General features: G+C 42.6%; 1 protein-coding gene across 1 annotated transcript in view; it reads left to right on the top strand.

Moving 5' to 3' along the window:
• Positions 1–236: 236 nt before the first annotated feature.
• The window catches only part of LOC134943827 (uncharacterized), a 67,749-nt gene continuing 49,781 nt past the window's right edge, over positions 237–18,204 (top strand). The window contains exons 1-13 of the mRNA XM_063932436.1: positions 237–435; positions 2,808–2,911; positions 3,849–3,964; positions 5,983–6,150; positions 6,255–6,469; positions 7,133–7,236; positions 7,340–7,458; positions 9,876–10,034; positions 10,728–10,930; positions 11,033–11,127; positions 13,876–13,994; positions 16,802–16,966; positions 17,201–17,391. Coding sequence (XP_063788506.1) covers positions 293–435; positions 2,808–2,911; positions 3,849–3,964; positions 5,983–6,150; positions 6,255–6,469; positions 7,133–7,236; positions 7,340–7,458; positions 9,876–10,034; positions 10,728–10,930; positions 11,033–11,127; positions 13,876–13,994; positions 16,802–16,966; positions 17,201–17,391 — 1,901 coding nt within the window. The 5' untranslated portion in view covers positions 237–292. The remainder of the gene's footprint in view (positions 436–2,807; positions 2,912–3,848; positions 3,965–5,982; positions 6,151–6,254; positions 6,470–7,132; positions 7,237–7,339; positions 7,459–9,875; positions 10,035–10,727; positions 10,931–11,032; positions 11,128–13,875; positions 13,995–16,801; positions 16,967–17,200; positions 17,392–18,204) is intronic.

The following is an 18,204-nucleotide window of genomic DNA, read 5'->3' as shown; positions in this document are numbered from 1 at the left end:
CCTTGGTGCTTTATACACATTCCTTGACGTCTTGGCACAATTACTCAAAGAGGTACAGTGACCCTTGTAGAAATTGACTGTTACTTGGTAAATCCTATTAACTTTATTACTAAACATTCTTGTCAGATTTTTATTAATTTTTTTGCTGCAGAAAGTTTAATTCTCCCAGAAAATAGAGCAATACACATTGTGACCTAAAGCATTATGTTGTTTATGTTTTTATGTCTTGTAGATGAACGTAAAGTTTACGAATATCAATGCTTCCTATCGGCTGTTGTCTTTGACCGCTGACATGAGCATGTCATCACTGGCCAGCTATGACCAAAGCGACTATGAGCTGCTCATGGATCGTGTAAATGTTTTAATGCCCAGCATAACTCCGGAACTGTTTAATGCATTCATGACTGGTACTGATTGCGAAGACTACAGCTTACTGTAAGTACATCTGTTGGTAGAGAAACTAGGGGTCTAGGGGTCATTCCGAGTTGATCGCTAACTGCTTTCATTAGCTGCGCAGCGATCAGGCAAAAAAAACCTGGCACTTCTGCACATGTGTATGCGGCGCAATGCGCACGCGCGTCGTACTATTACAACGAACTATGTAGTTTCACACAAGGTCTAGAGAAGCTTTTCAGTCACACTGCTGGCCGCAGAGTGATTGACAGGAAGAGGGCGTTTCTGGGTGTCAACTGACCGTTTTCAGGGAGTGTTCGAAAAACGCAGGCGTGGCTGGACGAACGCAGGGCGTGTTCGTGACGTCAGAACAGGAACTGAACAGTCTGAAGTGATCGCAAGCGCTGAGTAGGTCTGAAGCTACTCTGAAACTTCACAAAATTATTTTGTAGCCGCTCTGCGATCCTTTCGTTCGCACTTCTGCTAAGCTAAAATACACTCCCAGTGGGAGGCGGCATAGCGTTTGCATGGCTGCTAAAAACTGCTAGCGAGCGAACAACTCGGAATGACCACCTTAGTTTGGCTATCGAGTGTCAGTCTTTCTGCATATTATTCATCACACAATAAGGACTGTAGCATAATGGCCAACGAATCCCAATCATTTAAAGTTTCATTGTTGCTCCAAATTTCTCTTGTTGACCCATTAAAAAAGTAATGTATGGAGATTCCTCAAAGTCATGATATTCAGAGAAGGGCGTTCGCCTTTCCCATTGCTGTGAAATTACTTCCATGCCACTGTGTGTGATTCAACCAAACAGTACAGAATATGTGGTTACCTAGGAGACTGTTAGCCAGTCATCCAGGCTTGGGCTGCTACTACGCAAAACCACCTTTTTCTGTCTGCTCATTCCAGAATGCTATAAAATTGAGACATGCCACTGCGAGAGTAATATACCTATCGGCTTGCACAGGACAAATAGCATAGTTGGGGGACGATTTATCATATACCACTTTTGTAAATGTGGATGGGATATGATAATATCGTCTACATTCGCAATGTGAAAATTTTAATTTTAGTTCAAATTTAATAACAATCTGCTGCCGGGACACAGGCTTCGGTTAGAGCCAATCCCAGCAAAGAGCTGGAATCAGAGTTATAGCTTATGCATTTACATTGCTTCCGAGTTCAGTGTCTGTGCATGCCTCATCGGGGGCAGATGTGGAGGGACCCAGACAATCTTTCTCCTAAAGAACATGTATTATACCCATAGGTGCTGTATGCTAAAACCTTGGGCCTAATTCAGACCTGATCGCAACAGCAAACTTTTTTCAAATGGGCAAAACCATGTGCAATGCAGGTGGGGCAGATATAACATGTGCAGAGAGAGTTAGATTTGGGTGGGGTGTGTTCAAACTGAAATCTAAATTTCAGTGTAAAAATAAAGCAGACAGTATTTACCCTGCACAGAAACAAAATAACCCACCCAAATCTAACTCTCTCTGCAAATGTTATATCTGCCCCCACTGCAGTGCACATGGTTTTGCCCATTAGAGAAAGATTTTGCTTTTACGACCAAGTCTGAATTAGGCCCCTTGGTAAACCCTATAGTATACCTCCCAACTGTCCCGATTTTTGGTGGACAGTCCCGTTTATTTGAGACTGTCCCGCTGTCCCACCCGCGGGGCCGCAGTGTCCCACGGTGGAGAGGGGCAGTTGAGAGACTCCTGTTACTTACTGCCCTGCTTAGCAGAGCTTAGCAGAGCAGCGGTGAATAGACACTGTGCGAATGCGCACAGCGTCTATTCAATGGAGACGGGGGAACAGGGAGCGCTGGTCATGCCCCCTTCAGTGACGTCAAACGGGGGGCGTGACTCGTGATCACGGCACTGCCATGAGTACGCGCTCCCTTTCAAATAGGCCACGCCCCTTTTCCGGGACTCCCGCTTCATAACGTTAAAATGTTGGGAGGTATGCTATAGCATTGCAGCCCCTTTAGAAAACTATGGGGCTGATTTGCTGTCGGAACTGGAGGGTCCGTAGCAGATATCTTCTTAAATCCTGCGGATGCTTAATACTGTATTTCCATGCACCCCTGGAAAACGGGTATTTTGGGGAGATAAACGTTAATATATGCCCCTTTAAGCCTTGGAGAAAGACAAGTACCAACCAATCAGCATCTGCCATTTTAAAGACTGTTCTTGAAAAATGACAGTTGGTACTTTATCCCTCTCAATGGCTTGATACCTCTCCCCCACATTATTTATTGTAGCTCAGTAATGCAGAAGGATTACTGTACTATCCAGTGGATTGAGTTTGTCTTTAAGTCTGTAACAGCTTTTGCAGTTTGTCTTTAAACCTACTCTGGTCAGTCCTCACCATGTTATAATATTGCTCTTGCTTTTGTGCTTCCCAGTGTACAGACTGTGAGCCAGCATATTGGTGACTACACGCCAGAAGAGTCTCAGAGTCTTTGTGGCGCTATAAAAGATAATGCTGAAACCCGTATGACAGCCGCAGGTAAGAGCTGTGTAAATACTGTAACCAGTGTCGGACTGTGGCATAAAGGGCCCACCGGGGAATGCAGTGATAGGGGCTCATTCTTAGGGGTGTGGCCAGCATACAGAGGGGGTGTGGCCAACCTCTGCAGAGGATTGGCTAACCATTAGCGTGTGCATGGCCTGGGACCCTTTATAAATATAGAATATATATAGTAAATACAAGGTCATGTGCAGTATAAGGTAACATGTATAATTTATACTTCAAGTGCACAGTCTGGATCCTAATACCTAGAGGAGGGGTTGGGCCCTCAGGCAGTGGGCCCACCGGGGGTTTCCCCTGTACCCTGTGGGCCAGTACAACCATGACTGTAACTGTACCAAAATGAAGTGAATCTCTATTTGATGGTGAAACAATGGCTGACCAAGTGAAAATGAATATAGTAAAAACTAATTATTTTTTCTCAATACTTTTTAAATTGTTTTTATTGCTTTATAGCGTAAACAGAATCAATTTCCATTATCATTGCAGAATTATATTACTATAATTTCGGGATATTAAATTCAGGGATAGCCAAGTAGCTCAAAAATCAAAAGCCCGTAGGAGATAGACAGTATTTACTATGGGGACTTAAATTATCTGATCTACAGCAGTATGCACAGTCCATTTCATTCAGGTGTGCAGTCATTTAGAGGGATACACTGTGTCCAGGGTCAAGTCTAGCACTAATTTCATTTCAGTCCCCCATCTCATTATTATTATTATTATTATTATTGTTGTTTAATTATGTGGCGCCACAAGGGTTCCGCAGCGCCTACCAAAGTAAATATATAAGGAAAACAAGAATACAATGGGTAGAAAAAAAGTCCACTCTCTATTGTGAGTGAATAATCAAACAGTAATGATGAATATAAATGCAAACTGTGCTGACCAACTTATCCATGTCTACTAAATACAGGTGTCTGCCCTGTGAGCGGTGAAAACAGCAGCGCTACAATAATGAGACTTTTCGGCAATTTCTCTGTGTATGCTAGTTACGCAGACCTTCTGAGCTTCATACCTAACTTGAATGGGGTAAGTTTACTTTCTCTGTACTTGTGTACTTTACAGACGCATTACCTTATAAGGCGCCCATAACTTTATTGTGATTACATAAACCTTTTTCTTAAGCTAGCTTATCACTAAAATAAACTACACCACACACTGAAATAAAGACACGGACACGGTAGCTGGAGTTAAAGGTCAGACGATATTTATTGATCGCTGACCAACTCTTTAAACTATAATTGTGATCGAATTAGAATTAATTTAGATTATAGATTTAAATTTAGCTTGGAGGATGGCAAAAGAAAGTCGCTACCAGACACCAGCTCCAGTCACCTAGATGGAAACCACCAAACCAAGGAGGGGAGTACCCAGACCCCGCCTCCTTCCCGCATAACCCGCATTGTGCTGGCCTCACCACTCTTTTCTCTGGCAAACGTTCGGTTCTTGCAGGGGAACGTCTAAATGTCCAACCGCAAGAGAAGGACACACCTGCCGTCCTTCTAAAGAGGGTGCCCCACAATGACCACTTATGCCTGTGTGACAGCTGGTTGGTAGCGACTTCCCGCCAATCTGGCTTTCAATAGCCAACTGCAGGAAACAAAAACAATTGATGCAATCCGGGAGGGCGGGCGGGCATACATGAATGGCAAGAGGAAGTCTGAGGCAAATGGCCCTGCCCTATATACTATCCTAAGACCAACCCATTAAGCTTGATGGACAACCCTCTAATCCAATATGAAAAACCACCGGAAAAAACTGATCTGCCTAACAACTGCTTAGTCATTAAACAACCAATCACCAAAAGTTGGGCTCTTATATGGCCTCAGGCTTCTGCAGCCTTCAGCTTATCTTATATAGAACTTTCGGCAGCCAAAAACTGGAAATATCTTCTAAAATCACTTTGCAAAGATCACGGTTATTTAGGCTAATCCTCCACATACATTTTTTGTGTGTAATCTTCTTTGGAAAGTGACCGGGAACCCCAATTAGTGCACCGTATCCCCTTGCATGGCTCGCTTCGCTCGCCATGCTTCGGGCAAGGTTCCTCGCTCAGTTACCGCTGTGCTCAGCACAGGTTACTTTTCCCAATCATAGCCCATGTGGACCCTAAAGTATGAAAAAGTTAAAAAATGAAAAAAAAATTGAAAATCTTATGTCTCTGCAATGAGTTCGGAAAGTACACAATTACCACTTTCTCTACAATTAGTAAATACAGACATTTTCATTCATGTCCACTAACACCTTTCATTCATGTCCATCATCACCCCTATACTTTGTATATTTTGGCAGTTTTGCACGCTTGACATACCGGGGTAAATATACTAAATGGGAAGTATGGTGATGGCTTCTAACCGCCGCACATCACTGGCGGCTCTGACCGCCAATCCACTGGATTTACTATTCCGTGGTTTGAACATTGATTGTTTAACTAAATGGCAAAATAAAGTTGCCAGAGGAAAAAAAAGCACCATATCTACCGGCAGATGAGGAAAATATTGATGTATTGACTACTTACCAGCCCGTCAAAATGTTGGAAAAACTTAACAGTAACATCAGTGCAGGCGGCTGTGCACGCCCCAACGGAGCAACACTTGAATTGCTCCGTCGGGCACTATCTAGTGGCCTCCGGTGCGTTAGACACTTGAATCCCCCCTGTAGATGTGAGGAGCAGCGTTAGCCCTTTTATTATATAGGATAAAGGAAGCAAATAACTTTAATGAAACTCTAATGGGGGGGGGGGGGGGGCGATATTATTTTATAATATTTTAGGGGACAATAAGAATGCTTATTCTTCTTAAGAGTCCAATATTATTCATGTTAATTTGGGATAATGAAAGTGCACTATTTTTCCAAATATATTACCGTAAAGATGGCACCTCCAGAAACAGCTATGCGGTGCCTGCTGCATAAAATATATAGGCGGAATGGGGGCGGATGGGTGCCTTGAACAAAGCCCCTTCAACTCTTAAAATTACTTTGTGTTGCACTTCTCTTAAAGACACATAAAAGCTATATCAATGATGTGTGGTATTCTCTATTTGCAGCTTTCTGCTATTGGTGTCCTGAGTCCAGAGCAAGTGGCAAATATGTCCCTCACCGGAGATACACTCAGTAACCCAGCTAATGCCCAAATCGTTATTCAGACTCTGTCTGAATATTCTTTCTCCCAGTTAGACAGCTTCCTGTCCACCTTAACGACCACTGCGGAGCAGGTAAGGGCCGCACCAGATTCTGCAACGTCAGCAAAGTGTTCACTGATCTATAAGATGCTCAGTTATTTATATTATTTATTTATTTGTTCTTTTTTTCCCTACAGAACAACCTAGCGTCCTTGCCAAATGCCAATATCCAAAATGATATGTTCGCTGTCATATTTGGCCAGATCTCACTTTACTTACCTACATTTACTGTTGCCCAGTTTAATGCCTATTTTGGTATTAATGGAAAATTTGATCTCTTTTTGACAAGCTTTTCTGCAAGTGATATCCTCCAGTTGCCAAATAAGACTAACTGCAACTCCTTCCAAATCATGTAAGAAAGAGAATCAGTATATCCCAGGGGCGGATTGGGAACAAAAAGCGGCCCTGGAAAAATTTGTACTAGTGGCCCCACATGGGCAGCACCAGAGGTGTAAGGTCTAGCCATGGGCCATGGCAGCAGCACCCTCCCCCCAAAACTTTCCAGATAGTGGGCATGTCCAGCATCAAGGGGGAAGTAAAAAAAGAAATAAAATTAAATATTATGAGCACATTATATGATACACCTTCAGAATTTAGGAAACTATGTAATTTTTTAGAAATATATATTGTCTTGCTTATTACACCAACCGTATTCCAATCACTAATCACTCAATCCTATATGTCAGCCAAGCAGGCAGACAGAGCATACACTAGATCATCTGCAATCACAGGCTAAGTGGCAAAGTCATTTTCATATATGCAAATTATTTTGCATCTTATTCATTATGTCTATAAAAAGGACCACATGTCCTCAAACAAAACAGGCCCCACGGGGGCGTCGGCCCACCGGGAATCTTCCCTGTAGACCCTATGGCCAATCCGCCTCTGGTATATCCATACTCATAAATAAAATAGCATATATTTTGTTTATAATGCACTGTATGCAATTTCTATACAGCAACTAAATGTCATTCGGATTAATTGCTAAACAATTACTTATTTTACGAATATGCAGGATGTCTGGATTAAGCCGTCATTTCGCGGAATATTCAGAAGTTGTCCAACAAGCAGCATTTAACTATGCCTATGGCTACCTAAGTGCTCAGCTCTCATCCACTGGTAAGAGAACATATCTGCATGTTCCACCTCCTTTGTGTCTCATGAATGGGTAGGTGTGCTGGGCCATTCGCTATAGCTTACTTTCCATGTATATTTCTTATAGGATCAGCATGCCTCCCAAGCACAGGAGACAGTGGCGTGTGGCTCAACACCAACTTGGGGGCATTTGGTAAATTAGCTACCAATGCGCAAATTAAAGCACTATACCCAAGCTTTCAATTTGTAAGTATACAGAGATAAAAGATGTTGTGTAGTATATCTGCTTGTTGTGTATTTATAGGAATAAGTAGATATGAGAAAGAAAGGTACAGTGGATACAGTATATAGATAGATGTGATATAGATAAATACTGTATAGAGAGATGGATAGATATGTGATAGAGATATGTGATAAATAGCTAGATAGATAATGAGATATAAAATAGATATGAGATAGAAATATATATATATATATTATACTATACTAGCTGGAGTACCCAGCGTTGCCCGGGATTTTAAGAATGTCTGTTTACAAAAATAAATTTAAATATTAACCACGCAGTATAAATAACATTGTGGATAGCTGAATACCCGTGCTTTGCTACGGGATGAGGATGGTAAATTAGAAAGATAGTTGTTCATTAATTTACATTGGTTGGAGATCTAGTATATAGGCATATCTTGCTTCCCTGACGCTCTATGTGTAGTGGCGGGACCCCTTTTTGGTCCCCCAAGGGACCCTGCTCTTCCCGCTATACAACTCTAAGGGGGAGATTCAAATGTTTGAAAAGTTGGTTGGGTGTCTGTTTTTTCCTGTCTGTTAGATAGGAAAAACAGACTCCCAACTGACTTTTCAAACATTTGAATCTCCCCCTATGTCTGTGGCTTCCTGCTGCCTCCATTCCCCTCCTCACATCATGTCAGTGCTCTTGTGAAATTATCGATTTGTTTAAAGTTTCTTATATAGCGCAGTACATTATGTATCTTCTGATATACTCTGTGCTGCTGGGGGACCGTGCTACATCCACTATATAGCTCTCTGTGTGTAGGTTTGTACTACCTGCATTCCCGTCCTCACATCATGTCATTGGCCCTGTCACATGCAGCCCTGTCATCACTGACGTATCATGCATGTCCTGATATAGTCTGCACTGCTGGCACAGCCCTAGGAGTGCTAGTGGTGTGTTACCCCCACAGTGTTTGTTCCCAGAGTGTAAGTCATATGTGTAGTAGCAAGTTTGGTGTTAATTGCTCCAGGCATTCCAGAGTTTTGATGTCTGCTGAAAAACTCTGTGCTGCTGCCTCACCCCTAGGGGTGCTAGGGGTGTCTTCCCCCACATTGTTTATTTCCAGTTTGTAAGGAAGATGTGTACCGATTTGAGTACATTGCTCAAGCAATTCCGAAACTATGCTGTCTCCTGATATACTCTGATCTGCTGTCTCCCCCTTAGGAGTGCAGGGATTTCTAATTGTTTTAGTTGCCTCCGCCGTGTTTTAATACGCTCGTATGTTAAATTTCACGATCTTCGCTTGTAAACTGTGGATTTGTATAGAAAGACTGAAGGACAGACTTTCGCTTTTATATAGTAGATACATCTTTAATATCTATATATATGTACTGTATATCTCATTATCTATCTATCTATCTATCTATCTATCTATCTATCTATCTATCTATCTCTATCATATATTTCTCTATCATGTATCTATGTATATGGCATCTATCTTTATATATATATATGTATATATATTTAATTAATATCTCTCTCATATATATATATATATATATATATATATATTGTTGTAATGCCCTGCACTCCTGGTCCTTCCTGGATCAATAGCCTGGGTGCCCTCCGTTATGTGGTCAGATCATAGCAAGGAAAAAAATGGCGTCACTCCAGGTCTTGTGCAAAATTTAATGTTTAAATCAGAAATCACAGTGTCATGTCCAACGTTTCGGGGCCCGTAGCCCCTTTGTCAAGGAGTGATCACTCAGCGGCACTCGGAGATTTGCACCTTGACAAAAGGACGTGTCAGTCCCGAAACGTTGGAAATTATGCTGTGATTTTTAATACACCGTTTATTATTGAAAAGTCTCGAGTGCAGCTGAATGCCTATTGCTTCTACGTTACCCAATCCTTATCAGAGGGCACCGGGGCAGCTACCTTTACCTGTGGTAGTGCCGGTCCATGCTATTTATATATATATATATATATATATATAAATATATTATACATAGATATGTGATAAAGAAATATATGATAGAGATAGATAGACAGATGGATAGATATGATATAGAGAGAGAGATAGATGGATATGAGATGGATGGATATGAGCTAGATAGATAGATATGAGATAGATTGATAGATAGATAGATAGATAGATAGATAGATAGATAGATAGATAGATAGAGATGAGAGAGAGAGAGAGAGAGAGAGAGAGAGAGAGAGAGAGATTTTAGATAGATTTGAGATAGACAGATAGACAGATAGATAGATAGATAGATAGATAGATAGATAGATAATAGATAGATAGATAGATAGATAGATAGATAGATAGATAGATAGATAGATAGATAGATATGAGATGGATGGATTGATTTTAGGTTGATTGAGCATTGTTGTGCTGATACTATTGTATGTCCCTTTCTGTGATTGGCAGGATGCTGCAGGCCAATACCTCACACCCGTGCAGCTGGCCACATACATGGCAGACAACGCCGTCTTGTCAAACACGGATAAAATTACTATGATCTTCATTTACATAAACAGCAAAGATGTTTTGAACTTTCTTGATGAATTTAATGAAGCCGCTAGCAAGGTATAGTCACACAGCAGTTTGTGTAACCATCTTTCAAGTTAAACCTGGAATGAAAGCATACACTTATGCTGGGTACACACTTAACGATGTGCATACCTGGCGATATTGGCATCGAGGGGACCTGTCGGAGTGCTGACATCGGCAAGTGCATGACGGCTGCGATGGAGCGGCGGCGGGGGGAGGAGCTGGGCCATGCTGCATTCGGGAGCATGGCATCGCCAGACAGTGGGGCAGATTTATTAAGCTCGGTGAAGTGATAAATTGGAAGGTGATAAAGGACCAGCCTGTCAGTTCCTAACTGTAATTTTTCAAACCCAGCCTGTGACATGGCAGTTAGGATCTGATTGGCTGGTGCATTTATCACCTTCCACTTTATCACTTCACCGAGCTTAATAAATCTGCCCCTGAGCTACAAGTACGGCCGACGGGCGGTACTGCAAGTGACGCGCGGGAGTGCGCATATTTCACAATATAGTGGGTACACACTGGGCGATTTGAACGATATGTCGTTCCGATCCGTCGGAATCGGCCATATTGTTCAAAAAGTCGTCCAACGTGTACCCAGCTTAAGATTACTTTAGCTACGTATAGTAGTTTCTCATTTACTGTGATTTGAAAATGTTATTTGAGTAGTAAAACTGTCATTGAGGAGACTGTACGTAATAATATGGAATCTTTGGTTTCTTATTGTAGAAGGGGATAACGCAAATTAATAGTCCAGCTGCAAAGTTGATATTGGGAGACGTCTTCTGCACCCTTAGACCAATGCTGCCATCATTCACTGCAGATAATTACACCAGCTTGATCTCAGTCAGATTGGAATTTTTTTTTTATATGGTCAATGCTCAGATTCTGGGCTACTTAGCAGATGTGGACTGTGCCTCTTTTGCTGCCATGTAAGATAAAAGTTTTCTTTCAGTAGTTTATAGTATATATCTATACATTGGGAGTTGTTCAGTGTAATGATTAACTCTTAACTTCTCTTCTGTGGTCAACAGAGTGGATTCTTCAGGCACGATTCCAAATCTCCAGAACATCAATGACGTAGTCAACTATATGGAAACCTATCTTCAGAATCAGAAAGCAAACACTGGTACAGTGGAAATCCTTAGTAACCACAATGCTTTTGCATTTCAGTACATAAAGCCATTTGATTACAGGCTAGTACAGGAGAACAGGGTCTTGCTTTGCAATTAAAGTCAACCGCTATAAAGTCCATTAAGAGCTCCATTGGTTTGTTCCTAAAACACTATTAAAGCCTTATACCCTATAACCCTAATTAACCTGAACGTAACCAACATTTAAGACAATGACCCCTAAAATCGTTTTACATCTTTTACCACAGGTACCTTAAGGAAAACTTAACACTAGAAATAACGACACGGACACATTAAAACGGTTTGGCTTAAAGGTCACAGCTATTCATACCCCTTTTCCACTAGCTCAAAAAACACAGGTAAATGAACGGGGGCGCGTATTTACCGGTGTTTTATGCTAGTGGAAAAGGTTCCCCCCGCAAAAACCCGGATCAAGTGACCTGTGAATCCTACACGGGTAACTACCTGGGTAGGACATGGGAATGATCCAGGTAGGGTTGTAGTGTAAACGGTAGCTCCCTTACATAATCCTAGCCATCCACCCCCTTTCAGCTCCAATAGGCGCACAAAAATTTGACTGACATTCAAACACCACACCACAAATTCTGCCCGGCAACCAGGCTGTCACACCTACTGTATCCAATCAGGAAAAAAAACAGGATTCTTATACATCCTCATTCCTATGCAGAATTTGGCTGCTTTAAGTGAAGGGTTCTGTTAAAGGGCCCCTTGCTTACTTATTTAACAAATGTTAATAAAAGGTATGTGTGGGGAGGAGGTGGTGGGGGTGGGGGGTTGCGATTGATGAAGGAGGTGGAAAGGGATGTGAGTAGAAGCATGTCTGTATGCATTATTTATACGGGTTGGGGATGTAATGCTGGCCGTCGGGATCCCGGTGGTCAGCCTACCGACCCTGGGATCTCGGCCGCCAGAATACTGGCAGGGTAGAAGGAATGGGGGGAGTGCAACGGAGCCCCTTGCGGGCTCGTGTCTCTAGGTGTCCTGGGATACTTAATATAAATACATACATCCACACATACAGTAAGTATGGTTAACATTGCAAATAGTTACTCCCTCATGAGCTATAATGACAGGTTTAAATGCTAACTCAATTTTTGACTTTTTTGAAAGCACATATATTTGCATCCAGTTATTCTTCTCTTCAGGCTTAAGTAATGCTAAAGTGCTTCCCTACTTATCATAGCACATAACCTATTGCAGTTCAGAACTCCACCTGGTCTTAAGCTAATGAGTGAAATGTGCGCGGTATTTAGTTAACGCCACTTTAATAGAACAAATGTTTTGTTTTGTTTTTAAATGTATGTATTGTTGTCATCTCAGTCAGCACATTCATTTACTGTATGGGGTCTCTTCAAGAAAAAAGTGAAAACAGAATTGTTACTTTACACTATATACTGTATCGCATCAGTTCGATGTGATATATAGCTACTGTAAGGTAAGTAACAATTCATGTACGCTTACCTTTCTGGCAATGCTACACGAATTAGAGGCCCTCTGCGATCTTGTCTTCAGCGGCTGTCCTTGGAGACGTTGCGGTGTGTTGGATCCTGGTTCTGTTGGTGCATGTGCTGGCAGCACATTAGCAAGTCCTTGGGCAGATCAGGGATGGGAGAGCAGAGTCAGCAGGACACAGCGCAGCGGGTAGACAGCAGAGCACACTGTAACAGCAGACCAGGGATGGGGGGAGTGCTGAGAGAGCCGAGGGCAGCGGAAAGTAACCACTCTGACATATAGGGTGACCCGAAATATGTTGGGTCACCTTATTACAGCATAGTAGGGGCAGAGTGAGGCTAAAGTACCTCTGACTTCAGGGGAAGAAGCTAGGCCGGCGGGATAGTTCTTTCACTATCCACGCCACCAACTACTAGCTTTAGTAACCTGGTGGCGAGCGAAGTGGAGCGAGCCACCGAGCCCGAAGCGAGCCCACAAGGGTGCATTTCTGGTACCATGTCCGGGCCTTACTCCTCATCAGAGGTCCTTTACCCAACTTGGTTTTAGCCATAACCGTAAGGAGAAGGTGACCTGGTATATGTCGTGTCACCTTATTATAGCGACAGCGGGGGTACAGGCAGTCAGGATGGATGTGACCCAACATATGCATGTGCCCTAGGATCCTCTAATTGGTTACTGTTGGTGAAGGGAGTGGAGAGAGCAAAGAGGAGGAGGGGAGACTGCAGTCTTCACTGCTCTTCTCCCCTCAGCAGGGGATACTGCATGGGTGATATATAACTAAATGGAGGCACCACTGGAGAAATTATATGAATAGGAGGAAGCAGTGAAAAGCCCTGTTATTACTAATAAGTGGCTTTTCACTGCTCCATGAACAGACCCTTACGTAGTTAATGATCATTTCTGAAGAGAATAGATAACGTCTATACAGCCTAAGAACGTATAGGAAAACCCTATAGGAATAAAGCAAGTTAAGTTCTCCCGTCCTAATTTAAGACATCATACTAGGCCATAGCATACAATATATGCAGATTAAAACTGTGGCAGGGCATGCTGGAATGTGTAGTTCCACAGCAGCCAAAGTGCCATATGTTGCCGACCCCTGATCTACCCTATGTGATGCACCAAAGGAAACATCACTTTTTCACAGCACCAGTAAAAAATCTTACCCAGCCAGGCCCCGCTATGATATCACTACTTGTATGGATTCAACATCATATACAGAATAGAGCTCTTAACAAGTTTGATGAGTAAAATGTAACATTTATGTCTAGGTTCTGCCTGCAACAGTGGCAGACTGGACTCTAGAGAATGGCTGATGACGAATTGTGGGAAGTTTGCCTCTTACATATCATGGAGTACCATTACCAGCCTTTATCCAGATATGGATTTGGTGAGTCTTGTTGAAATATTTTTTTCTCTCCATAATTAATAAATATGATTATCTCAAAAAATAAAAATAAGAGACAAATTTATCTTCTCCAGTGGCAGTTGCTGCGCAGTCCAAAATTCAAATAGGGGAGCCACACCCACTGCCAAACATCGCCGGCCGGGACTCACTGGCAGTGGCTGTGGCTCCCCTATTTGAAGTTTGGACTGTGCTGCAACTGCCACCGGAGAAGACATATTTATCTTTTTTCTTTTTTGAGATAATTATGTTTATTAAATATCCAAGTTACAACCTTGAGGATAAGGAAGTGACGAAAAACAAAACCAATCACTTTTTTAAAGGTATTTATTTTTATTTAAGAAGGTGAAAATTTAGTGCAGTACTTCTGATATACCCACCTTCATGCATAATAATATATATAGCTGTGAAATCTGGCTAATGAAGAGCACTTTTTTCATGAGATTTTCTGTGAAGAGCAGAGTGTTGGTGTTTTAATGTGCATGTTGCAGTAATATATAGTAGTTCTTTTTGTATACTGTAGTTATGTTGTTTTTTTGTATATACTGTAGAATATTTATCTCTAACAATGCTTTATTATAAAGAAAAGCACTTTTGTAGTTACATGTGTGGTTTGCAGGGCAGTGTAATGAAGTGTGCGTGTTTGCTATAGGAACTCCCGCTTTTGTTTAGCATAAGATAGCAATATAGATGAGCCTGGCGCATGCAAACTTTACATGCAAAGTCAGACATGCTAAGTAGAGATGGCCACCGATGGGTTAACCATTGATGGTCACCAATGATGGCACGGAACCACACAAATAAGGGCCCTCATTCCGAGTTGATCGGTCGCAAGGCGAATTTAGCAGAGTTACACACGCTAAGCCGCCGCCTACTGGGAGTGAATCTTAGCTTCTTAAAATTGCGACCGATGTATTCGCAATATTGCGATTACTAACTACTTAGCAGTTTCAGAGTAGCTCCAGACTTACTCTGCCTGTGCGATCAGTTCAGTGCTTGTCGTTCCTGGTTGACGTCACAAACACACCCAGCGTTCGCCCAGGCACTCCCACCGTTTCCCCGGCCACTCCTGCGTTTTTTCCGGAAACGGTAGCGTTTTCAGCCACACGCCCCTGAAACGCCGTGTTTCCGCCCAGTAACACCCATTTCCTGTCAATCACATTACGATCGCCGGAGCGAAGAAAAAGCCGTGAGTAAAAATACTTTCTTCATAGTAAAGTTACTTGGCGCAGTCGCAGTGCGAACATTGCGCATGCGTACTAAGCGGATTTTCACTGCGATGCGATGAAAAATACCGAGCGAACAACTCGGAATGAGGGCCAAGGTCCGATTCAGAGTTGGACATTAACTGAATGTGATGCCAATGTTGGTGCAGTTGAGAGTTTGTTTGCTACCACGCCTGTGCATATTTTTCTTGAAACCCCTTCGGTGCATGCATTCTCCTGTACACACACAGGTGCTAGCAGGCACAGGATCGCTGGTATCAGAAATGGAGTAGTCAGACAATGGATGTTCCTGAGCAGTGACCGGGAGGTGGCCTGAAGTATTCACAATATGTTTCCACTATGTGGGCATGTCAGTGGAAGCGGCCTGCATTCACAGACACATAGCACAGGCCATGTTCAGATGGAGACACTTCACCTACCGTAGGCTGGCGATGGTGCGAGTGCTGATGGTGGATGCCATGGTGCGCCAATGGCTGTCTAGAAGCACCGATGTTGCTACTGCGTGCAGGAGTGCAACAAATGGTCATCTCAGGACTTGCACTCCCTGGCGCACCCTAATGCACAAAGTAGAAAGCTGAAACTAGCATTTGCAACTCTACCAGTGGGTACTAGAGCGGATGCAGCCTCGTCCCTCTTTGAATCAGGCCCTTAGTGTCTGCTTGTATATTTTTTATATATGCAGTACATGATCATATGCAAACATTATAAGCAATACAGCAGGTGTATAGCAAACCCCTGCATCACTCTCCAGTGTACGCATGTTATGTAGCAGCCAGCAGCAGGATCCCGGTGATGAGTGATGGACGTTCGGGACTCAGGACAGACTAGAGCGTGTCACCCGGCCAACACTCTAGCCCCAGTAGCCCATAGGAACTACAGTACAGTACCTAGGAGGAGCTCTGCACTACGGCACTTCGCTGCGGAGGAGGCAGCTGCAGCGTCACTGACATAGCTAATCCGTCTCTCCGCCACCTCCCCCTTCCCCCCCCCCCCCCCCAAAACCGCTCACTTACGGCGATGCATCGGTGGTAGGGGGGGTTTCTGGGTGCTCGGAAACTCCCACTGCGTGCGCTAGTGCTTCTGTAGCGCCGAGCGTTTATTTCGCATTTTTTTTTCAGTAGAAATGAGTCTTAGATGCGAGGTAATGTTATAAGATGCACTAGCAGCTTTTGTATAGCATTCATATATTCTGTGTGTGATTGTGACTGAATTTGAATACAAAATGCTATACTACAGTGTTTTCCTGGAACACACTGTAATGTGGCATTTTGGATGCAGATAGAGCCACAATTACACAGAGAATATAATCATGATGCATATCACTTTAATCAACAGAAGCTGCTTGTGCGTCCTGTTACATCACTTTGCATCTGAAACACATTTTCATGGAAAACCACATAAAAAGATGCTCTGCGCTATGGAGTCAAGGGCTGTTTAGCGTGACTGCAGCAAGGAGAACACATCTGTATATTAAATCATTCAGGATTTGTGTAGACAATAATTCAGACAAATAGATGTAGCTTTTGGAATGATTAATACAATTTTCTTTCTATGTTTATTTTCTAGATTGCTGTACTAGACAAGGTGACCCCCGAACAGGCGGCATCTGCGTGTGCAAGTTCTAACATTATTTTTAATGTCACTGCAGTCAGTTATGTGCTGAACAGTTATACCGGGAACTACGACGCTTCTTCCACCTTTATGTACAGCCTAATACACCTCTCATCACAGGTCAGAATATTAACCGACAACAGGATTGCCTAAAAAAAAAAAAAATTAACACAAATATTTCCCAAACTTCTAGTTAGAAGAGAGTTTGATATATAGGTCTCTCACCACTACTTCATATAAAATACTTTTTCTTGACAACTCCTTGGAAATCCCTAGAAAGTTGATATATGCATAATTTTCTTCATCTTCAATTAATCTCGTTTTGACACTGTCGTTTTTTTTATGTTATCTCAGATCTTAACTCCAACAGTGAAAACCGTCATGCTAAATTTTGCTGCAGAAAATTTTTTCCCCCTACTGAATGCTCTTCCCACATCAGTGAGCCAGAATTTGGTAACAAATCTGACCGTGCTGTTTACAAGTATTAATTCCACCTTCTTGAGTTACGTACCACTGGACATTCCATGCACACTGTTTAAGACCATGTAAGTAATTCCACAACCAGAATGCTATACATCCTACATTCTCAGTTAGTGAATCTTGTACTTCCAGCATCAGATTACATTGTAATATTGTTCTGTTACCCAAAGTGTCAGACTGCCATTGTCCTGTAACCCCATGTGTCAGTGTACCATTGTTCCGTAACCCCATGTGTCAGTGTACCATTGTTCTCTAACCCCAAGTGTTAGTGTACCATTGTTCTGTAAACCCAAGTGTCAGTGTGCCATGGTTCTGTAACCCCAAGTGTCAGTGTACCATTGTTCTGTAAACCCAAGTGTCAGTGTACCATTGTTCTCTAACCCCAAGTGTCAGTGTGCCATTGTCCTGTAACACCAAGTGTCAGTGTGCCATTGTCCTGTAACACCAAGTGTCAGTGTGCCATTGTCCTGTAACCCAAAGTGTCAGTGTGCCATTGTTCTGAAATCCCAAGTGTCAGTGTGCCATTGTTCTCTAACCCCAAGTGTCAGTGTGCCATTGTCCTGTAACACCAAGTGTCAGTGTGCCATTGTCCTGTAACACCAAGTGTCAGTGTGCCATTGTCCTGTAACCCAAAGTGTCAGTGTGCCATTGTTCTGAAATCCCAAGTGTCAGTGTGCCATTGTCCTGTAACCCAAAGTGTCAGTGTGCCATTGTTTTGTTACCCCAAGTGTCAGTGTGCCATTGTTCTGTTACCCCAAGTGTCAGTGTGACATTGTTCTGTAACCCCAAGTGTGAGTGTGCCATTGTTCTGTTGCCCCAAGTGTCAGTGTGACATTGTTCTGTAACCCCAAGTGTGAGTGTGCCATTGTTCTGTTACC

The sequence above is a fragment of the Pseudophryne corroboree genome, chromosome 7, assembly GCF_028390025.1.
Source record: "Pseudophryne corroboree isolate aPseCor3 chromosome 7, aPseCor3.hap2, whole genome shotgun sequence".
In the NCBI taxonomy this organism is placed as follows: Eukaryota; Metazoa; Chordata; class Amphibia; order Anura; family Myobatrachidae; genus Pseudophryne; species Pseudophryne corroboree.
Note: the sequence above shows the minus strand (reverse complement) of the source record. Positions and strands in the feature narration are given on the sequence as shown.